Source organism: Fringilla coelebs, assembly GCF_963513975.1.
Source record: "Fringilla coelebs genome assembly, chromosome: 3".
NCBI classification, from domain to species: Eukaryota; Metazoa; Chordata; class Aves; order Passeriformes; family Fringillidae; genus Fringilla; species Fringilla coelebs.
Genome location: NC_140030.1, coordinates 65464047 through 65488457, shown reverse-complemented (window position 1 = coordinate 65488457; position 24411 = coordinate 65464047). Strand labels below are relative to the sequence as shown.

The window sequence follows — 24411 nt, the reverse complement described above, 5'->3', positions numbered from 1 at the left end:
TGCAAGTAATGCAAATTGTTTCTGTCGAGGCACAATGTTGCAGAATGGTTCTGTTTGTTAATGGCACGTGGACAAAAATCTTGAAATTTTTATGTGCTGAATATTCAGGTTCTTGGGTATCAACATTATTTTTAATTTAATGAATAGGATTTTCTTTATATTTGATTGACAGTTTTCAATGCCTCCTTCTACACAAAGCAAAGTGAGTTTTATTAGGGACCATGGGGAAGGTATAATTATAGGAGCACAAGTCAAGATTAGAACTGCTATTTTAAAGAGAAGGTGTGCCAGACAAGGCGTGCTGTGGTAATTAAGTCCACAGCCACATGCTGTGCAATATCCTGATGATTCTTTTACAAAGCATCACTCTGGCATCTTGGCCAGCCAGATAAGGAAATCTCTGGTTCTCCTAGACGAGTGATCTCTAGCAAGAAGGAATCTGGAGGCTCTGCTAGAGATAGAACACAAGTATCAGATGTGCAGGGCACATTACTTTATCTGGTGTAGCTTGTTTAAAGATAACACCCGGTATTTTACCTTCACTCTGATAAAGTAAATTAGTTGTTTATCTCATAGCTTTGACTAATAATCAGTGTGGTCATGATCTGAAGCTGTTACACCACAGTACAATTTGTTCTGACAAGTTATAAACAAGGAGGAGAAATATACAGCCTCGACATACTTTGAAGTGGTGTCATGGGTCTCATGCTGCAGTGTAAAACCCAATTTGGAGAATAGTGATGACACTATCACAGCTGAGGAGATCAGTTAATTTTAGCAGATGATAACAAGTACCTCACTGAGGTGCATTTTGGAGGAGAGGGGTGAATAGTTTGGGACTTACCATAATCATGCCTTCTTGGTGTCTGCACTGTCTACTCTCAAGGAAAAATTCTTTCTGATTAAGTCAAGTTTCAGGAGGTCAAGAGCAAACTAAAAGACGAGACAAAAATGTTTTCAGAAATCCAGGTGTGATTTCAATGAGTTGCCACACTTTTTTTGCCTCCCAGAGTTCCATTTTGATTTTGGATTTTCAATTCTATTTTTGCTTCAATTTAGGCAGAAAAAAAAAAAGTAGAAAACCTGATTTCTTTTTCTTCTATCTGTTTTTGGGTTTTTTGGTTTTTGTTGGTTTTTTTTAATCTGTAAGTAAAAGACAGATATGTATTGGCAGACATCATCTCATATGAGGACGATTCTATGATTCTATGAAGCACTGGTCCTAGCTAGGTCTTGTTTTTTGTGAAAGCTCAGTAGTGACCAAATGCAGTTCATTTTTCCCCCATGTCCTTCTTGGAACTCCACAGCTTTAACTTGACTTTGCTTACTTGTGCTCATTTCTCTTATTAGTAAATCAGGTCAACTGTTTTGGTAAGAATGAGCAAACACCACTACTATGGAAACAAAATTTTTAACTAGAATTGCAGAAAAATTGCATAGCAGAAGCTTGCAAAGTCTTTTTGGTGTATTTCAACAGCATAAGTGCCTCATGATTTTTGGCATATCTTCCAACTTCAAAGATGTTATTAGTGGCAAACAAAAGTACAGTACAGCTTTATTTTGTGGAGCATCTGCCATGCAAACATACTCTCACAGGCTTTACACAGTAACACATACGCAATATTGGAAATGCAAGTAAAACAATGTTTTAGCAGTAACATTTTAGTTTTGGTGACGAGAGCTTTTTACAGCACCTTTCCAGAGAACAGCAGCTTTGATTTGAACAGGGTCAGCTGCTGAATACTTCAGAATGTCAGTATTCACCTTTACTCCTCAGTGGGTTTTACAGAATTTATTTTCATAGGGATTGTGTTGCTTATATTAACTGAATGCCTGTGTACTGTGTAACCTCTCTTTCCCATTATTAGTAAACAATCATTCAGGGATTTTATATTCCAGTGACCCCTAATTTATTTCTTTCTAAATTATGGATCTCTCTGCCTGACTCTTAAACTCTTAAACCATTTCCATAAATGCATCTCCTTTAAAATTGCTAAGGAACGGTTCAAATGGCTGTGTTGCTCACAGCTGTAATGACTACTTTTGCCTTCCTTTTATGCTGTACTATTGTTTTGCATCTGAATCTTCCCAAAGCATGGATTTCTAGCAGAAGAATATTTGAAAGCATTACAATTTACTAGTAAAAAGGTCTGATTCTCTTAAATGGTTGGTTTTTTTTTTTGAGGCTTACAAAATCAAACCAATTATAAACTGAGCCAACTGAGACAACAGCACTTTCAGATAGCAAAAAAGTATAAGTAGCAATGAAAGCATCTCTTGCACATCATTGTTTTCACAGGCTCGTGTACATGCCTCTGTCCAAGGCACATAGTGCCACTCCTTTTACTTGGTTATTGATCCTGCCTCTGTTGAGATACAGAAAAACTATTTTTATATAAGCAGGCCACTAAGATTGCAACAGCATCACTGCTGTATCGAAGCCAGTTCTATATGATACGGTGCTAAGAGCAGTGATTGTGACAGACTGACGTCTCCTACCTTCCCAACCTCCAGACCACATATGGCCTGGGGTATGGATATGCTCCATAGGACCATGACTGTGTTCTTCTTTGGCTGGTGCCTTTAAAGATTGAGCGGACCAGGGCCAGGAGTGAGAGTAAGCGCAGATCTCATTCTTTATGATTTGGGCAATGGTGATAGGAGGCAAAGGGAGCGGTAGTCTTTGCTTTCTGGATTGCTTATATTTATTGGCCAATATCTATTTAATGCAAAATACAGAGCAGAGTCAGGAATCTGAATGACAGCCTTTCCTTTGGACAGTACCCTTAGTGACAATACCCTTAGTGACAAATGTGGCAAATTTTTTCTTTCCCCATTGCAAACCAGTCCTTAACGTATTACTTCAAAATCAGTGCACTCCAGTAGCTTAACAATGCTTGATGTCCTGAGCTGGCCATTAACTGCGGTAAAAGAGGGGGCACTTGCTATTTTCATGCCTTTTTTGGCACATTAGGCAGCCGCATTGCTGTTGGATGAGATATTTATGCACATTATTAAATTATCTTTATTATGTCAGTGCCTTAAGCACAGACCTTTAGGGCGTGTGGACCCTCAGGTGCATTCCAGTTCTCAAATGAGATATTCCCACATGAGACAGGCAGGGATTTTCTGGAGATGAGTCCATATAGTCCAGTAAGACCAGCTGTTAAAATCACAGTAATGAACAAAGATCTAAAAATTAATTTTCATCAAGTTTTGTATTTTTTTTCACCACCATCACCTCTCAGGAATACCTCTGTTCAAAGCTGGCCCAGCAGATAACTCCCCTTTGCCTTCCTTTCCATGTTCAGACCTAGAAATTGTTTCTTCTTTGAGGATGATCCAAGTTCATATCAGGTTGATGTGCACTTGTCAGCACACCCTTGAAGACATGCAGCAAACAGCTTAGTGGTGATAAATATACCCAGAAGTGCATCTTTAAGGAGAGGGGAAAAGTTGCTGTCAAAATAGGGATTTTGATGATGGCATATTCAAATATCTGAATTTCAGGTGTCCTACCTTAGCACCTTCTTAAAGTCTGTGGTCTGCTGCACAGTTTCATTAAACTGTAAATTAGAGGGCGTAAGTTTCTGGAGCAATTTATGTTTTTTCCATGTTCATGAAAGATAAATATGAGAATCAGGTAGAGGAGATGGAATAAAAACATTTAGGAATGGATGGAGGATGACAGTATTGGGAGAAAGTATAGTAGTCTATAGAAAACTGGGAAACTAAAGGGAAATAATTCAACAGAGAGATGTGGGAAATGACTGCAAAGCTGTGGGGAGTGAGAGAAGGAATGTGGCCTATACAAGAATAAATGTATAACATTATACCAAATAGCAGCAATATTTTGAAAAAAAAATCCAACCAAACCATTAAATTTCTATATGAAGTATTATGAAAATGAAGGACCTGATTTGCCTCTTCTGCATATTAAATTTAACAGACCTTTAAAAATCAAAGACAAATAACAAATTTGGTCTAAGGAAGAAAATAATAACAGAGGAAAAATACTAAAAATGAAAATGTTTGGGGAGAAAAGTCTGGACACTTTCAAAATAAAATATCCATTTTCCCCAGATTTTTTCCTACGGCTTATTACGGTAAAATTAAGAAATGCTGAAAATACTTTTTAGCAATGTGTTGTCAACATGCACATTCACAACCCTTTAATTGATCCCACTCTCTCACCAATCTATACTATTTTCTGGAAGTATTATAGTCCAAAGAAAGAGGGACAAAGACTGGTGCATGGCATTATCTGCAAAGAAAGAGCATCTTTTGCTATGGATATAATTATTTTTATTTGTGCTTGTGAGCAACTATTACAAGAATATGCTTGTAAAGAATATTCCTTAAAGGAATATTTAAAGGCCCCTAAAGGACAGCAGCTGTGGGTAAGCAACCTTTCTTGGCTATTGTATTTTCAGTAACAGTGGACATTGCCTAGATGCCAGATTGTCAGATTATTTCTGATCCCCGCACATACAATTTCCTTCGGTTGCATACCAAGATTTCTATTTTAAAGAATTTAAATTTTCTCAAATTATGAACAAATCAACAAGCAAATACCTATTTAAGCATTGCTCTATTTCTGAAATTATGTTTTGTTACTGAAGTGTAAAAATTTTACTACTTTTCTAAAGGCTCTCTGCAGCAATTCTTTCTATATGCCAGATGTATTCTTCATAATTCTTTTCTTATTCTTAGAAGAAAACTCAGTTTTGGAAAGAAAAATTCATATCTTAGGTGTATTTTAATTTTTAAGAGTTTATGTTTCCTAGGAACAAGATATTCATTCATGATTTCAAACTTTCCACAAGTATTTTGTCTTTATTTATATTCTTTTTGCCTTCCTTTCACATCATGCTCATTTTATATGCCAATATCCCCACCTTCATTAATGAACAGATCATTCCAACTGTAAATATGAAATAGCAACAGATGTCTTTACAGATTCCAGTAACTGAATTAAAAGAAAAGCTTTTCTGAATATTTCACCATCTTAACTTTAGAAACTGCGATGCCCATAACTAGTAAAAATCATGTTAATTCTAGCAGCACCGATGTTTTTTCAGGGTAGAAGGATTGTGTAAATGCCAAGTGTAATGGTTAACACTATAAGAACAGATACAGAGAAAGCAAGATGGGTAATTGAAATGTTTTCTAGAGTATGGATCAAATTTTACAGACACTATTCAGAGCAAATCAAACTAAATTCATATTTCTGCAATTCTGTTAATTCTGCGGTGTTAAATCCAAATTTAGCCTCTCTTATCAGCCATATTAGCTACCATCAACAGCTGGCATTGTCCTAAACTCTCAGAGGAGTAATAAATCCTTCTTCCAAGCACTTGGCCATAAGGGGAGGCTTCTCCCTCTTGTTCCTTGCCGTTACCCTGAATGTAATTCTATAGGGATTTCCACCTTGAAACTTGTCTGTGAGGAACCACTCTCCCACCAGCTAAAATCACCTGGGCTTTCACGAGTCCCTACCTAGTGGGAATGGTACAGTGGATTTAAATGCCAGGACTTGGTCATCTCCTGGAGAGTAACCTGGCCACGCTTGCTGGTTTTAAAGCACAGGAATTGTACACCACAGCATCTGTAACAAGAAATAACAGAGAAGGCAGCCTAGTGTGAGTAGTAATGAAACTGGGGGGCAGCTCACACCCTCTGCCCTGCATACTTTCAAACTGGGTTTGGACCAGTCTTTGCTCCTGTGCTGAGAGCATTTTGCAAGTGCACAGATGCCAGCAACAGGCGAGCTTATTCTGAGAGTAATTGAGCCAAATGGCCTGAACAGGAGATGCACGGAGATTACAGCTATGTGTCTGCCTGCTTAGGCTCTCAGGATTCACAAACCACAGGCCAGCTTTCTGCAATTTCAGCCCTTTTAATGCATTTGAGCCAATATAGGCAAGGTAAAATGGAACTTTGAATTGTAGGATATTTTTGTTTTCTGGAGGGAATGGTTAAGGTAACTGAATTTTTGTCTCCCGGCTCTCACGGTGACCCAGGGAGGAGCAGGGTTTGCCACTGTTTAATAGGCAGAGATTTTTCTTGCTGGTCTCTTTGAGAGCTGTCAGACAGAAGTGTGCAGTCAGTGGACTATGATGCCTCTCTAAGACTTCCTCCCAGCTGTCTGCAACAGTAGCAATATTGTGTCCTGCTTGAACAGCCACCATTCACGCTGGATGGGTCTGGCGTTCTGGATTGCTGGGAGCCTGCAGTGAATTCCCCCACACACGTGCATAAATATCACTGTAGTAGTCACTGTTACAATTCAGTAACAGTATTTCCCTTAAGATGCTGTTTTCACATCTATTTCCTAACCACTTTCCTTCGGAGCTAAAACCGTCCAAGGTGGGGTAACTACATGGAAAATCCATGCCACTCTGTGTATAAGGGCAGCAGCCGTGCCAGGACGGAACATGGAGCAGAAAACAGCAGCCACTTGTAAGCCATCTGTAAACAGTAGTCTTACACAGGGGCCCTCAACATGCTCTACACCAAGGAAATAATTAATTAATTGCGAGGCTGTGCTCCCTGACCGTCTGCAGGCGCAGTGCAAAAGCTCCCAGAGGGGTGAACAGAGGCACGGGAACCCAGAGCTCCACTGCCTGTTCCCTCTCCACCTCGGTGCTTGGCTCGCTTCCCTGCTTTTCATGTGCCATGCGCTGCTCTGCAAACATTACTTTGCAAACATTATGTAGGTGGGCCTCACAACATCTCTGTGAGGTAATTAAACAGAGAAACCTCACTCTGCAAACAGGGAAAGGGAGGCTCTGAGCTTGGCTTTCTTGCGAGGCTTACTGGGATAGGAAGTTTCACAGTAATACAGACAGTTTCAGGGCATTGCTGTATTTTAGCATTTGTGAGGACTGTGCTAATCTGGGGGGTTTGATTTGATTCACAGCAATTTCATCCTTGGTCTCACTCCATTTGTCGCTGTGGGCTGCTTTGGAGACTACACAAAATTTAATAAGATTGATGTCAACTGCTTTGTGCCAGTAGGTCATAAAGAACTGTCCCTGGTATCACAATTTGCTAAGACAGACAACACCTTAATGTCCAAACTGTGAAGTTCAGAAAACAATTATGTTTTACTAAATCTGTGCAGATAACTATTTTCCAGACAATACTTTGTACTCAATGGAAGTACTGATCAGATCCAAAAAAACTGATGTAAAAGGACTATATAGCAAAGTATTAAATTGTAATTAATTATAACTAATTATATTTAAAAGTATTTTCCACGAAAACATGAATTTAAAGTCCTTATTCAGGTCCTTACTCTAAATTCTGCCCAAAGACTGGTCTGATCTGCTGGTCTCCACCTCTTCTGTAATCTGGAGCTGCTGCTGTCAGTTACTTGGTTTACTCTTCAGAAGACTAGATAAACATTGTGAACTGAAGAGCTGAGACTGTAGCTTGTTCATGTTTTCACACATAAATTCACTTTTGTTCATGTACATACTGTATTCTAGGCAAAACATTTTCTTTTCTTTTTTAATAAGGTGTAAAGAGGCTTAAAAATATGTTAACCTCTTCTAGTTTAGAAGGAGGTAAATATATCTGGTAATTTTAGTGTTCTGGAAGCAAAGATCACTAATGTGACTGGTAAACAACATGTGTTTCTTCGAAGTCTTGATGGTGCTCTCTCTTTGGAAGTAAAGCTGCTTTATTGTGATGATGCATGGGATAAAGAGTGTTTCTGGCAGACTTTGAAAGTTATCAGTGTTTTGGTATAAAGGCTATTGGTATTCTTTGTTAGTAAGAATCTCTGCAGGAGGTGAGGTAAGCTAGTTCGTTCCTTTTTGCTGGGTGACAGATATCAGGTCTCCCAGAGGTAAGATATGAGTTGCCAGGATTTGAAACAGTGTTTAGACAAAATTTTCAAACATGGTTAGAAAAAGTCGTGAAGATACACTTTTGTGAGTACTGTGCTGTGCTTGGTCTAGCTATGGAGGGCTGAGCACTTTTTAAAAGAAGCCTTGAATTTTTACTGTGCCTTGTGGTTTTGGCAAAGATTGTTGGAGAGCCCTCTAACAGCATACTTTCCCCATTATCTCTTCTCAAGCAGTCCTTGCACGCTCCCAATTTTCCCTTTTAAAATATCATATTAATCCTTTATGTAGCTGGCTGGTGGGTGGAGATACTCATGTCCTGGACGCTTGTGGTGAAGGCCAACAGAGGAGACAAGGTTGCACTATCTTGTGTTTATTTTGTGAAAATGTTCAGGAACAAAATTATAAAATATTTATTTTATGTATTGTTTCAAGTATTATGCAAAACCAATAAAAGTAAGTTTAAAGAAAACATCAGCATTTCTGATTTTAAGTATCAAAGGACAGGAAATTCTCCATCCTTGATTTTCCATTGGGATTATAGCAATTTACTGTTTTGAAATTCCCTGCTTTAGTGTGATATAATGTGTAAAGGATAAGCAGGATCAGGATGACATTGAATTTCATCTTTGTTTACTTTCAGTCAGACCACTCATAGCTATCACACCATTGTAAGGTGACATCCGTAAGCTTCCAAAGATATCACAACCTAAACACTTTTTGATACTGGATTAACATCCTTTCCATGGGAATGACACACTTTTAATCTTATTCCAGGCTTCTGTGTTATTACAATAGGCTTTTTTAATCCCTTCTATACAGTCACCAGATAGATAAAAATAAATGTGTGATCAAACAATGCTGAATCTCCATGTTGAGAAGGGAGGTAAACTCAGGATAGAGCTTTCTCTCCTAAAGCAATATAACAGTGGGGAAACCACCATACTTCAAAGTACTAACCATACTGGCCCATGTCATATTTGGAGATGTTGTTGTTAGTGAGCACCAGCGAAAGATTTCAGTACCAGCTAAGCAGAAACAATGTAAACAGAGGTGAACAGTCAGCCTTGAGTGAGGGGCTAAGTTACCACAGTAATGTCCAGAAAGCCAGGGATCTGTTATGGCTTTGAGTTTTGGTGGACATTAAGTGATGAATAGGACCTGTTATTTAACTCATAGGTGGGTAAAACAATAAAGACAGTAGTTTTGTTTATTGATGAGGGTTTAGGAGTTAGGTGTAGAGAGGAAAGCTGCCTTTCTGCTCATCAGAAAACCAGGGTTGAGTCTTGTTTGGGATCTGAGTTGATGGCTGCTGTCTCTTTTGGCAGCTGTCTCTTCTGTCTGCACCATGGGGGATGCTGAGTGTTTTCCACATCAGTCCCTGTCTGTGAAAACTGGAATTTTTAAGCAGCACTAGCCCAGGTGTCAGTAGACCTTCTAATTTGGCTGAAGCATGATTTCCAATGGCCCAAGAGAGCTGTCTGTCATCTGTAGAGCAATTTGTCAGTGGCTGAAAACTGAGCTACTCAAGTAGGCAACTTCCTGTATTGGAGAAATCTAACATTTCTGGCAAGCAGCCTTTTTTTTTTTTCACTTACAGAATCTAATATTGCAATGAATGTTTCCCAATGCACTGAGGAAGGAGGCCCCAGACAGTTGTGAAATATCACACTAAACACAAGAAAAACATTGAAAAACCCACACAATAACTTTCTTATTCTCCTCTTGGATTACTGTACATCCAGATGGGAAGATTAGGTTTTTTCAACTTAAGGAGTTTTTGCTTGGTGATTGTTTTCAAAATTAGAATCTCTTTGGTTTTAGTTTTACGTCTTGTTGCAAAATGTGATTTTTCTGGAAACAGAAATTTTCATCAGGATAAATCCTTCTGTGTTTCCCCTTGAAGGGATTCCGCATACACATTTTTGTACAAATCAAATTAGTTTAATGCAAAATGAATGTGTCAATACAAAATACAGCATAGACCATCTGATCTGCAGTGCTGGCAGTGCTCACCCTCTCCCCAGAGTTCCATTTGCTGTCGATGTGTGATGCTGGCTGATATTCCAGAGACTCATCCAGTGGCTTTTAGATGGGGAGGGAGGAGAGTGGAGGTTGGTGTATGTGGTCATCTTTAGATAAACAACCAGTGCTGTACCAGCCAGGGTCTTTACTCCCTCTGCATCTCAGAGTCAAACAGAGCTTCTCATGCTGACCAAAATGTTACCTGCATGTGCTGGATTTACTTGCTATAGGTTCATAAGGAAGAAAATGCTCAACAAGCACAGGACTGCTTTAATAACTACGCTCTTAAGTCACCCAGGTGCCTTTCAAGAATAAAATCTTCAGTTTCTGATCTAATGTGACATTTGTTTTCAAAATATCTCCCCTCAAATCTGATTTTTCTGGCCTAAGTTGCTCAGTTGCTTATGAGGTGAGAGTGCTCATCAGTGTGCACTATTAGTTCCTGTCTTTAGTCATCCATTACTCAACAAGATAAATGTAGTCATACTGTTCATGTAAGAAATAGCACACAGCATCACAGGCAACTGGAATGCTACTCCCTGCTCTTGGAGTGGGCTGCTGACCTTTAGCAAGTTTGTGTAAGCCGTCCTTTCCTCCTTTTCCCATCCGTACACCACCTAACTGGAAAGTGTTGCCTGCCTCAAGGGTTATGTTTGATAATATTGTAAATAAAAACAGAACAAAAAATTGAAAGAAGAAGAAGAAAATTATAACAATCACAAGAGACACCAGATATTTTTCACTTGCAGAGACCTGTTAAAAACTCATTACATTGACCATGTCAGGCTCAGCATGACAACTGCTGCAGTCACTTTGGTCATCAGGTCAGTGTTTCATTGCCAGCCTTCAAATAGGAGAAATGTCTCAGCATCCATAATACAGATTTGCCTGAGCAACAAGGGTTTACATCCAAATGCAAATTTCATATGTTTCCATATCAATAGGGGGTACTTCAGAACCTCCTTTGGTTGGAATCTGGCACATTTCCACTCAAAAACTTGTTTGCACTGGACAGCATTTTCACCTGGGTTATTAATTAAGATTATGTAGCATAAAATGAACAGCACCTTTAGATTTTAAAATAAAGTCAGCAAAGATAATTAGATACAACTTTATTATTTATGTATTATGTAAAATCTATTTGAAAGAATTTTTGAAAATGCTAGGAAAGTAAGTTTAAACAAAGTTTCTAAAAGTTGTAAAGAAAAAGCATTGCTGTTCCTTGTAAAAATTATGTGGATTTATATGTGGATTTGTAATATGTGCAATTTTATCAGAGTCACGTGGCTCGGGTATATTGCAATATATGGGAAATGACAACTCATTTGTAAAGAATGACAAAGGCTTGCCATATGTAAATACTAAAGATGCCATAATAATGTATCAATGTTTTCAAAAGACTATTCTTAAAAAGAAGTGCTTTCAGATTCTGGCAAGCAAAGTGCTTCTGCTCCTTGCTCTCAATCACTGCACTGCACAACTTCTAAATGTGCCACTGCTTGCCACAAAGTACAATTTACTCAGCAATCCTTACCTCCATGAAATTATAACTATTTTTATGCTTCATTATAAGAATTGTATTTTATATACAAAGGTCTGTAACAACATAAAATAGGAAAATGGGAAACATTATTTTGCTTACTGCCTTATCATTTTTTAAAGCTGAGAGGAAATAACAGGATTTACCCCTAGCTTCAGAAAAGGTTTTCTCTTTACTGTGAAGAAAATGGCATATTTTCTTTCGGCTGTTAATGGGCCTCGCAGCTGTATTCTGCTATTCACCTCATACTCTTCCCAAGTGGTTAATTAGTCCTAATAATGGTGGCCATGGCAGTATTAAAAACATCTTTTTAATTCCTTCACAAAAACACAATTAATTTAGAGTTATTAAACAGTCCATGCTGTTCTCCCTCTATGACCAAACATTCTGGATATCCCACATCCCAGTGAGACCATTAGCAGCTCCCTTAGCTCTGCTTCCCTGACAGCCACCTTACATCGTGTGGAACTGGGAAAACATTTTCCCAGCTGTGCAGATCCAACCTCTAACACTCAGGATTAACATTGATTTTAGGGTCCAAATGTGCAGCCAGTGTTTACACAAAGAGTCAGCTAAATCCTTCTAACTGATGATGAGTTAGGCATCCAGGCTTTTCTCTGTAATCAGATGCACTAAATAAGTCTCTAGAAATTTCTCTCTCTTCCTTTATGAACATCTAGAAAAAAATCAGGAGCTCAGTTCCCTCAAGTGAGATTCAGAAAAGCCCACCATAGTTTTAAATATTATGTACATGTTAAATCCTGGACGTTTTATAAAACAGACTTCTACCAGAATAGAGACTTCATTTAAAGAAATAACTTAGTAAGACATTCAGTATCTTGGGAATTATTTGAAAATATACAGAGAGAATGATTTTTCCTGAAGTCTATCATATAAAAATTGGGAATTAAAGGAAAAAATTCAAAACCAATTGGTTTTGAATCCCATCTTTAACATAAATACATAAATAAAGTAGCAGTCACACTTAAACAGCACAAGACAAAACCAAACAGATCTGAGAATAAAATCTTCTGAGAGCAAAATGATAGATAATGAACCCAGTTAAAGAATAAACTATGTATGGCAGGAATTAGTCACATTGCTTGATACGCCCACTGCAAGAAACTCAGCTGTGTGGTGATCAGATTGGTAACAGACACTGAAAAGAGATGATGCCCTGTGTATTAGTCAGAATCCAATTGATTAATGCTAAAAATGAAACGGGTTGTCTGGTAGTGTACAGACAGGTAGGGGATATATGACAGAAATGCCACCAGTGAAATGTTCACCATGTTGACTTTGGCAGGTAGGAATGGAAGGTATGAGCAAAGCCAGGCCAAAAGGCAATCTAAGATTATTCCCATGACAACAGAGGTTAACATTTCTTAATTTTGCAGATGAAGTACAAATCTCAGCTTTCCCCCTGAAAAGCAGTATCCACTTGGATAGGGAGTAACAGCAGACATGTCTTTGCCTTTTTGCAAAATTCTTGAGGTTTACTAGTTACAGCAGGAAGACTTCTCTTCAAGAGAATAAATCCAGATGGAGCGAGGGAACCTCGTTCAACTGAGTCCTTCTCTAACCTTCATTTAGATCCCATAAATAGTAGGTGTTGTCGCCTCTTAGCAAAGCCTGAAAGAATAGTAACTACTTCCTTTTTCCTGTTTCTGTTACAAAGAAAGCCTGTTTAGTACAGAGAGAGGCATTCTATGAAATTAATTTTTACCTTGCCTTTTTGAAGAAATCTTACCTTTCTAATATAATGTGCTTTACTCTATGTTGTAGTTAAAATGTGAGGTACAGTTTTCTACTTTTCTACTTTTTTTTCTACTGCAAAACACAGTTGTTCATAATCAAGTCTAAAATTGATGAAAACTTAGTAAGAAAGCTTTTTATTGGTGAAAACTTAGTAAGAAAACTAAGACTTGCAGGTAAAATGCTTGCTGTAGAGTGACTTTAGAGGTCTCTTAATCTCCAATATGATCAGGATATTGTTTGGATTACACATGGAAGTGAACTCTATAATAAAATTTCAGACTTGTTTGAATACCTGCTCTCAAAACAGGATTATGACAGCAATTGCAGATAGCTATGAAGCTGTGATGGCTTTATTTTCTCTAGACTAGAGATTGATGGCTCTAAAAGACTGTGAGTGCAGACCAGGGAACATTTTGTTCCCATTGAGTGTTTTTGCTGGTTTTTATTCCAGTTGTTTCTGCAGTCTAAAATAAGCCTCTTTAGAATGAAAAGCTTGTACAATTTTTGTTAAGAGACTCAATGGGCAAATCACTTGGGAAGGCCTTGGGACTGCCAGAGAAGAAGGAAGATACCTGGGCAATTAATTCCTTGTGTAAACTCCTGGGCATTTCATTCCCTGTGTGAACTCCTATGATGACTTTCACCACAGTAAAAGAAACATTTGCAGGTACTTTGTCCTTTTCTTTTACCTCCTCAGAGGTAAGCATGCATGTAGTCTTGGCTAAGAGATCATAATCAGAATCCGTTCTGAAGTGAAAGAAAAGAGCAACTTTGTTCAATACTTGCCAGCAACACACCTATTTAGACCTGATGGTTCCACACATAAAACAAAACAAAACAGTCTGCCTCTGGGAATTATTTTCAGGGAGAAAATTAGTCTTTTTAGAATTACTCCAAGAGACTGCAACCTTGGAAACAGTAGCTAGTGTGTCAAAATAATGTGGATTTTTTCTATCTGAAATATGTTCATAGGGATTACTGCAGTAGCATCTAAGTATTTCTGATAATATAATGGCATTTCTATGGCTCCAGATGTTATTAGTCCCACTTTGAAAGCTGACAAAGAGACGTTAGTACCAATGACACTTTCTTTTAATACAGAAGATGTTCTTCCACAATGTCTAGTATGACAATTTTTGAAATGCAAATTTTTCCTGTCAAAACAACACTCGCTGTTTTTTAGCTCCATATGTTCTGCACATAGAAACATGGTGTATGCTGGCTGCACTTGAATTTATAAAAGTCATGTTCTCAGTGTTAAGGTCACTCAATATTTTTTTTGTTTGATTTCCTCTTCTACGCTGCAGCAATGTAAGAATATCTCTGAACCACAGAATGGCTCAGGCTGGAAGGGACCACCGTGGGGCATCTGGTCCAACCTCCCTGCTCAAGTAAATCTTAGAGCACATGGCACAGGATTGAATCCAGAGGGTTCTTGAATCTCCCAGTGAGGGAGATACTCAATGAGTATTACACAAAAGTACAATAAGTACTTCTAATGAATAGCCATGACTGTAGAAACGTGTGTTAACAAGCTAAATAGATGCCCATTTTTACAGTAAGTGTTTGGTAACATGCTGGACACGCTCCCACAAAATTTTGTTATTGGGCCAATTTTGCAGAGCTATTGAAGATAGCACTTATATATTAATATTGCTTATAGTGGCAAAAGAGCTTTAAAACAAGTACAAGGCAGGAGGGCTCAAAATGTCTGAAAAGCATAACCAGGAGCAAATTTGGGAGTAGAACTGTAGGTGGTTGGCCATGAACCCAGGAGATACTGTGTGACATGAGCTATAAATGTTGTGACACACTAAAATCATCTGAACAGCTAATCAAGAGCAGGCCTGTGGCCATCCTTTGGTGGCATCCTCTTCACACAGCAGTTGGGTCCAGGTCTCCTCAGGGCATCGGGGGCCTCCAAGTGTTGCAGAAAGGACTTTGTTCATACCAAATTTATTTGCCCAGTTCCTTATGGGGGCCAGACAAAGTTACCTTAGGGAAAGAGCAAGGAGAGAGTGAGAAATGAGAAAGGGAGAAAGGTGCCTTTTAACAAGATGGCCAATTCTGCAGTCCTTTGGCAGCTGTCCTTGAGACCCTGCTACTTCAGACCCAGGCACTGTGTGGGGCACAGGCAGGGAACTGGGGAAAACTAGTTCCCTGCCTTCTGCCCCTAAGTGCTCTGCTTTCACTTCTGCTGAAGCTGTCAACTTGACAAGACCTTCCACATGTGTTTTCAGGTTTGTTTGATGACTTCTAACTCTCTCCTATGTGGTTTGCTTGGTCCAGTGCCAGTTCTGTTACCTTACTGTGCCAGAAAGTGAGTGAAAGCGGTGGACTCATGAACCCATTATCTAATTGTTGGTATGCTTTTGGCACCGGTTGTTTTCACCAACCCCTGTTCCTAAGCCCTAAAAGGGTGAAACAGGACTGCCTCAGTACATTCCAATGTTTCAGGGAAGCAGGAGTGCCCAGCTTTGAGAAGCAGGTGGCCCCTGGTGCTTGGTGCCGCTCAGGAAGCGCTCAGGGAGACAGACAGTCTTGTTAGGCAGATGCCTGTGTCAGCTCACTGGCACTGAGTCTTCCTGTCCTGCCTGAGACTGTGCTTTTGTTTGCAATCCATATGGTATGCAGTGGGCACACACCAACAGGCAGGTGCCAAAATCCATCCCACACTGCTCTGAACCGCCTGAGGAGACTTTTCAGGAGGTTCATTCTCCCACAGACCTTTGATTTGCTTATTGGAGAGAGTGGTGTGTCAGCTGGTGCTTCCAAGGCTTTGATCCAGTAGATAGATGGGAATTATGTGACAAAAACGTGGTTGAAATTGAGATCTAAATTTTCACAAATTAATCCCATATTTTCCTCCCATTACATATTTCAATAGAAAGTAAAAGTTAAAATGGCTGTGACCATGGAAAGCAACTAGGAGAACAGCCCAGCTCTACAATTCAGAGGAGGAAAGATAATTATGTGGTCCAGGAAATGTTTTAAATACAAAGAACTTTGATGTTTCACATCAGAGCAACAATAAATAGAGAGAACATATTTGCCTTTTCCCTAATATTGATATTTTCCTCCCATCTTCCCTCCTACTTAGAACTGTTTCTGTGGTGTGAGGATGCATTAGGTAATCTACAGATGTTTTACATTCTTAATTGTTAACTAGAAAATAAATTGTAATACAGATTCATCCCATGAGGGTAAAAACCCAGCTCTTTAATGTGTCTTGGATGATGGCACCCCTTCAGAGCATGCCTGAAAGTTGTGCCTCACCCGTTAATGCACACTCGGCTGTAACTTACTGCTTAATAAACCCAACGCTTTTATTGCTTAGTAATTCTGGATTTGGCTCCCAGTGTCCCTGTTATAAACACTGAAAAGTGGGGATGCCATATTGAAACCCTGACAGATTCTCATGGGGGTCAGGGCTGCTGGCGCCTCCCTAATGAAGTCACACGCTGTTAAATTTTTTTTCCCTTGACTCAAGAAGAAAACAAAGCAGTTAAACTGCTCTATCCATTTTCCAGCAACATTAATCCATTTCAAACCACTCTTAACCATATTAAATCACAGGTTTGTGATAAAATGAACTGCCTAAAGGTTCACCTCGGGCTATTTAGCCCACAAACAAGATGCTGACTACTGGCAGCAATGGGGGGATGGCAATTATTGCTCAATTTAGTTGCAATTACTTAGTTTGCTGTGTCTTCTGTTCAGACTAGCTGAGGGTCTACAGCGTGGTAGATTCCAGAGTGAAGTGCAGTGCCAGGGTTCTGCTGGAAATTGACAGTAACAGTGTTGAAATGTTACTTGAGCAACATGTTTTAATTTCTTGAAGGGAAGAGGAACCTTCCCTTTCAGTGGGAAAACTTGGAAAGGGGTGAACTCTCTGAACAAGTCTGCCCAGATATAGCCATTCTACTCTGCAGAAAATCATCCAGGTGTTAATAGAACCTGAATTTTCAGTTTAAGTATGCCTCAATGCTGATACTAAATAGGGAAGCTGGAAACTTTACCCGTGAAATGCAGTACAGCTGCAATATAATAGTTGCAATGTAACAATAGCAATTTGAATAGCAAAAAATGTAGCATTCTGGCTTCTAATAGTATTTTAAAGGCAGTCATCAGTATGCTGTGATTACACCATAGTTGTAAATGGATAGATATAGACATAACACATGCCAGTTCAAGGGGAGTGTAGTTTTTTTCAGCCCAATTTAGTGAAACCCTTAACTTGCCTAATGTAGGTCTAAATTTTCAGGTAAGTATAAGATTTTATCTATAATTATTATGGGAACTGTTACTAAGTCCTTGGGAAATAGTACATAAAGCCAATCATAATTTTTTATTGATCTTGGGAATTCCATTAGCTGAAAGATTCTAGTAGTGTTTGCTACCAATGGGAAAGTTTATACATGTAATTCTCAAGCTGTACTCATTATACACACGCCTTCATGTAAGAAAAGCTAAGTAAAATTCTTAAGGGATGCAGAGTCATCAATTCAAGATCACATGAATAGGGTAAGCTTCTGCAATTACTGTCTTCAGAGAAAATTGATCAAATATGGACCTTTAAAATTAAAATACAGAGAAAAGGAACTTTTGTCTCTAAACAAATAAAAACAGTGGTTTCATTTCCTTTGCTAAGGCCAACAAAGACCATGGATAAAGATTCAAAACTCAGAAGTATCTGACATTTAAGTGCATCTCAAGATTACAGAGTATCGGTAGGGAACTTCCTTGTTTTGCATAAAATTTGATTTAATCACTAGCAGATGTTATTAGAAGGCTTTTATTTTGGGGGAGGTGATAGCAGAAAGGCTTCAGGTGAGAGACATTACACGTAAGTCTGCCTTTGTAGTTTCCATACTTCCTTTTCTCCCTGTCAGAGAGGAGAGGCAGAAAGGGAAGCACAAATGCCTTGGATATCCTACAGTTCCTACACTCTGATAGTTTATCAAGTGAATCAACCTTAAAAGGCCTCCCATGCAGCCTGAAGATGAAAGGCATGTGGCCTGACTCTCTGAAATACTGCCTCTGGATTTCAGCTATTTATGAGTGGCCTGTTGTTTTTATGGAGGTTTGCTAAGACTTACAAAGCAGCATTGTTTTTCACACTAGCAGATTTTGCATCAATAATCCTCAGGCAAATAGCATGATGTTTTTACATACTAGAGAACATTATTTATGTGCTTTTTACAGGTAATGGAGAAAGGAACATAATAGGAAAACAGAAATAGGAATAGCACTAGCATTTTTTTTGCCTCTGAGATTATCCATTTATTCACAAAAGCATAGAAGCTTTTTGCTCTGCCTTAAATTCTTTTAATCAGTTGTGTTCATGAGTATATCTTTTGACTCTACTTTCTAAAGGAATAAGAAATTATATGCAGTACTCTAGAACAAAAAGAGGAAAGAAAGAAAGAAAGAAAGAGCAAGCTCTTTCACCACTCTACATTGTTATGTGGAATCTACTTCCATCTACTATTGATAAGAGCAAAGCATACTAACTGAAGGTTACTTTAAAAAAAGAAATCAATATATCCTTAAAAAATATGCCATCAATGTGCAGTTAACACATCTCCTCTGTTTGGCAGTACAATAATCCCTGTCACCTCCTGCAAAAAGAAAATGATGCAATATTTATTGTCATGTTTGGCTGATCATGTTCATCAAGTACCTCCCTGATTATTGTCATGTTGAAGAGACCTGTGTTGAACACCATACTCAGGACATGCAGAACAAAACAGAATAGAGTGAAGAAGCCTGTAAATATGGTTCCTACTCCTTTTAAACTGGCTTTAAAGAACTTGGTTATCTGCAGCTTAAAAAGGTCAAAAATTGCTCATGTTCAAATTTCATGTCAGAAAAATTTCTACTATATTTTTAAAACACTATACAATCTAACAAGATTAGAATAGTTAAACGCTAGATCAATGTTAATTATATGCCTTTAATAACTGGAAGATTAACATGCCACTTACTGCAATTTTCATGAAAAACACTTTGAGACATTTAATTGCTGAATTTAATCATAGAAAAGAGTTTAGATCCATTTATTTCAATTACTTGATTTGCATCTTCCTCCTTAAAATGAGTAATGCATTAGTTTATCATACAGATAGAAGCTGAATAGGATGACTTCAAAACCAGTTTTTCCATACGTAAAATTTTCTCCATAACATTAAAAAAGAAAGCAAAACCCCCCAACAAACTAAGAGCTTATTCTGTCTGGGGTATGTTTCTTGCTACATATCTCAAATCCTCAAATGCAGCTGGTGTGAGCCCAGGCATGCTGGAAATGGAAACTCAACCTATGAATGATCACGGAACACCAGAGGAGTAACATGAGATGCGTTACTGCATTAGTACACAGAGTAGATTTTCCATCCATTCTCTGCATGAGCTTTTTCCTGCTGGTTATGCCCTGCTTTGTTGCAGTTTTACTTACACTGTTTGGGTACAGGGCTTCTTGCAGATGGCTGCCCATCTTCCTGTGTACTCCTCATGGGATCTTGCTAAGTGAGCACCCCTCTCATCTTGCCTGAGAGCACCCTTCTCCAGCAGAGCCTCTCTCTGTGGAAGATGTGCCTGTGCCTTTTGGCGTTTCCCTTTTCTGACAAGTGGTACTGGGCCATCAGAGCCATCCAGGCTGGTTTCAATCTCTCCAATTTACTTACCTCACTGAGTTCATGCCACTGAGTTCTGAATTCCATGTCCTTTTGTCCCTATTCTCATTTTTCACTTTGTTTTATTTTAAGCTCCACTTTCAGCTGCTCCATGATTCAGTCTCTTTTCCATGGGGACGTGTAAGTTCCATTCTAGTTTACTACATTGCAGCTTGTTTAACAGGCTCAATATCATGGCATGTATCTGATCTCAAAAAAGGAAGTAGGGAGTAGATCATTTATTAATTCATTTTCTTATATAAGAATAAAAGAATTTCACATATTTTATGAACGGCAGGCTGCAATTCTATGTGAAAATGCATCTCTATTACTGAAAATATTATTACCTGAAAGCACCTATGCTTTCCTTTTCTCCAGAAAGAGAAAAAAAAACAACCAGTCTAGTCCAGAGTTCTGTTATTTAAAATACATGAATATACAATGACGACTCAAAGGGTTGGATTTTACTTGTATTTACCCATTTCATTGTTGGGTAAAGAAGACCAATTCAAAACACAACAGTTCTTTTAAGATTTTCAACAACAAAGGCTCTCACAGTTCAGGGAAATTGAACACTGGTGGTATTATTTCCAGCAGTGCTGCCTCTGTGAACTCACCAGCCCAACGTCCAGGATTGCATATGGCACAGCCAGTCCAAACAATACTATACTAGGCCCAGCCATGAAGCCCTAACTGAGATTTAAAGTACCCCAAACTCAGGTGTGTCCAAGGTCATTCCTCCTTCTCTCTCTGCTTTCTGACTGGTTGAAATTAAAAAGTAGAATAACCAGCATCTAATGTCAAATTCCTATTTCTTCTCCCTGGTAGACTCTTTACTGACTCTATAGCCAACTTAGATGTTTTCAGGAGGGAATGAGCAGCTGCTGTAAGATTAGTTTGGAAATGGATTGGGTCTGGAGAGCCTTTTGGCCACATCTCACAGTACCAACCACGATGTACAAGCAGGCAGAACAAACCTAAATGGGAAAAGGAAGTAAGCCAGTCCAGGAAAAGGGTAGAGGAAGCTTATCCAGCCCTGGAAGGAATACATAGTACTTGTGGTAAAGTCCTAGTTTAATCCTAAAGATTAAATCTTGAAATCATTCCTCGCTTCTTGTTCATGGAAAACATTTGCTAACAGTAAAAATGCGCAAACAACCCTATTCTGCGGATGAGAAAAAGTGAGTTCCTGCTGTATTTCTCTGCCATTTTACAAATCCAGGTTTCAGCTAGGTCCTTTTTGACACTCTGAGCAGTGTGGTAACAGTTTATTTTTCACCCCGCTGACGTGTACCTATGAACTTTGACTAGCAACAGAAGTGAAATTGCTGCAGAAGCTCTTTCTCCTAGCGTTTCCATCTGCAGTGCTGGTGGTGAAAAATCTCCTAGGCTGACTGGTGTAACATGATTTTCAGCCATGAATTCAGATAAGGCTATGAACTTGTATACAGTTATCTGAATCTTACTTGCAAAGTTTTCCAAGTTCATCCATCATCGCAATGGATCCCATGGGATGTTAGCTAGCTCTGGGGAACGTTAGCCGTTTTCCCAATTTCATAACACTAGGACTGGTGAGTATTGTTAGATATTGTAAAACACCATTTGCCAGCCTGAAATGCGATGTTTATATAAATATGTCTGGAACATACAGTACCTCTGAGGGACTGAATCAAAAATAACCAAAGGTTTTCACAGAGCACCAGATTTCAGGGTGAAGTGGGCAGTGAATTTTGACATGCTTTCTACCATCTGTGTTTGTCTAAGTATGCTTGCTTGAGAAGAAGCAGCTGGGAGACTTCTGTGAAAAGATGCCTATATTTTAGCATTCTTCTCTGAAGAATAAATATCAAGTTTCTGTTTCTCCTGACAGGGAGCTGGTATAAGAGCATTCATAAAATTAACTTTGAAATGCAAGGTGTTGTTTTTCTTTTTCGTTGTTTCTGTAGTATGTGCTCCCACCTAGGAAGGTTAATACAGGCATCTGTTTGCTCTTTTTAGATGTAATGATATATAAAAAGACTGTGTGGGACTTTTGTTTGTTTATTTGTGTTTATTTCAGTGTGAGGGAGGTGAAAAGTTTTTAACAATAGTGAGCTCCAAATGTGTTGTTCATTTATGAAACTGCTGCTGTGTTTCATCTTCTTTGATGTTCTGAGGTTTTTTACTTACCTGATTTGTAGGTTTTAATATTTGCTGCAATGTCACTTTTAGTAATTAAAAGAAATTTCAAAAAACCCCCCAGTTCTAACAACTTCACCATCGGTGCTGAAAAGGAGAAAGTACATAAGAGAGAGAAAGAAAGAGGAAATGGACAGCTCTCAGTTATTTTTCCAAATTTTACTCACTCTGCTTTTATTCCCATTTGGTCATGGATACCAAAACATTAAGTAAGTAGATAAGGAAGTATGAACCACTTCTACCTAGAAAATATGAGGCTGTCCTTAAGCCCCTCTCATGAGCTTTGAGTGTAGTGATACAAAACTGAATCTTTTCCGTAGCACCTAAAGAAACCACCACTGAAGTTAGTGGGATCTGCCCACTGATTGTCTTTAACTGAAGCTGGATCAGACCCATAAGCCACACCGATTATGTTTGTCCTGGCAGCTAAACTGACATGTCTGTCTGCATAAACTCAAAAGTGATATCTTGTGTTTAAAAACGTTGCACTTCTGTATTCTGATCATAACTCTAATGTTCCTTGATTGGGAATTTACAGCGAGACAATCATCCTCAATGATAGGGGCAGACATCAGTCTTAGCTTGAGACAGATCTAAAGGTAGTAAGACATTACCCAGAGTTTTCCTCTGCAAACACCCTGGAGTACAGTGTTGACCCATGCTGACACATTTGCAACAAGCATTTTTTTCTCAAACTTTGGCTACTTGCAAAGGCTTTAATTTTGACATTTTTACAATGTGTCTTGAACATCTCTAGTTCCAAAACATAAAGAGAGGTATCAGAGGATGAGGACAGGGGTACTATTACACAGACTTTAATGAAATATATCTTTTTTTCCTCCAGAGGTGCGGAGAAATCTCATTTGATAGTCCTGACCAGAATGCCAGATGTGTGCGCATGCTAGGTAAGGGTAAGAATCTCTTCCTTTTTTTATTCAAGTGTATGGATATGGAAATATGTTTAATTGGGAATTTCTTCCTAAAAGTACATGATAATGACCATGATGATCCACAGTGTCCTTTGCATAGTGCATCCACATACAGCCCTCATGAATATATTCTTTGCAATGAACTTTCAATTATTTAAACAAAGCGCATACATTCCAGTAGTGTCCATGTGCATAGATGAAAATATAGCAGGACCAACACTGTAATTGGAAGCTCTGATGAGCTGAAGTCCAGAACTCATATTCAAAAGCTGAAAATCTGTACTTCTAAAGACAGTATTAATTCCACAAGCATGTATCAAAAGTCTCTAAAGCAGACCTTCAGCTGCATCTGTTAGGGAAATTTCAGTCAATACGATTTTACATATTTGCACTAGTGTAGCTTTGTAAAAATTCATATTAAGTAGAAGTGCCTATTCTTTAGAAACAATGCAGAAATATTCTGCTATGTTTCACTAATTTCCATGACCAATTTCATTGTGGTTGTTTGTTTCGCCTACAATGCTAGTACTGAAACATTAATAGCTTGGCTAGTATCACAGTGAAAGGCAGGGAGTAAGTGTCTAAAACCCTAAGAGATAAAGTTTACTCAGGAAAAAAATGAAATCACAGAACACTTGCAGGATTAAGCCTTAAATTCTGAAGACCTTTGACCTGCCAGGGACGAGACAAATATATGCTGTAAATTAGAGCATTGCATCTAATAAAGTGAAGATTGAAATAACCGCAATTTTTAAAACTGCAACTGGCAATGTCTAGGAACTGAATTCCCATCTGGGTGCATAGCTGTGCTCTGTAATAACAGATTATGTGGTTTGTTGTTTAGATTCATTAAATCCTATTGTCACAACAGACTATAATTGCTGCAGAGGAAATCTGTCATGCTTGTAGTGCACAGATCCCACCAGATGAACTGACACAATGGGCCATAATGATCTGTTACATCAATGATCCATGGTTAGAAGTCCTTAATGGAACAAGCTGACAAAAAAAGATACACTTGTGATCCTTTATCATGCCAATTATAATCTACAGTGTAAATACAATTGAGTTCCTAATACTCTAGTTCTAAGGAAGTTATAACCATGCAAATGTTATTATGCATTAGGGGAAAGAATGGGGGATGGGAGAGAGGAGAACAAAAAAAACCCTTCTGCATGGGTTGGTTCATAATTTCATTTGGCTTTTTTAGAACGAGTGAGTCCAAAAGTGGGAGTTTGACTTCCCTCTTAGTGCAAACAATTCTTTAGGAGAAGTGAGAAGAACAAGATCTTGTTTCCATTACATGTGCTCTTATCTATGTCTTGTAGTATATACATGTACAAGAATGAGAACATATGCTGTGCTGTGTAAGGCAACTGCTAGGAATGTAAAAATGACTCCGAGAGCACATGCCAAAGCTGTAACTGATTTGCAGAGGTTACGGCTCTTGTATTACT

At 38.5% G+C, this 24411-nt stretch overlaps 1 protein-coding gene across 3 annotated transcripts in view; it reads left to right on the top strand.

Moving 5' to 3' along the window:
• The window catches only part of PDE7B (phosphodiesterase 7B), a 170585-nt gene that overhangs the window by 31985 nt on the left and 114189 nt on the right, over positions 1-24411 (top strand). For 2 of the 3 annotated variants that reach the window (XM_084203631.1, XM_084203630.1), the window contains one exon: positions 22870-22936. In XM_084203631.1, coding sequence (XP_084059757.1) covers positions 22870-22936 — 67 coding nt within the window. The remainder of the gene's footprint in view (positions 1-22869; positions 22937-24411) is intronic. The other variant, XM_084203632.1, reaches the window with a different exon arrangement.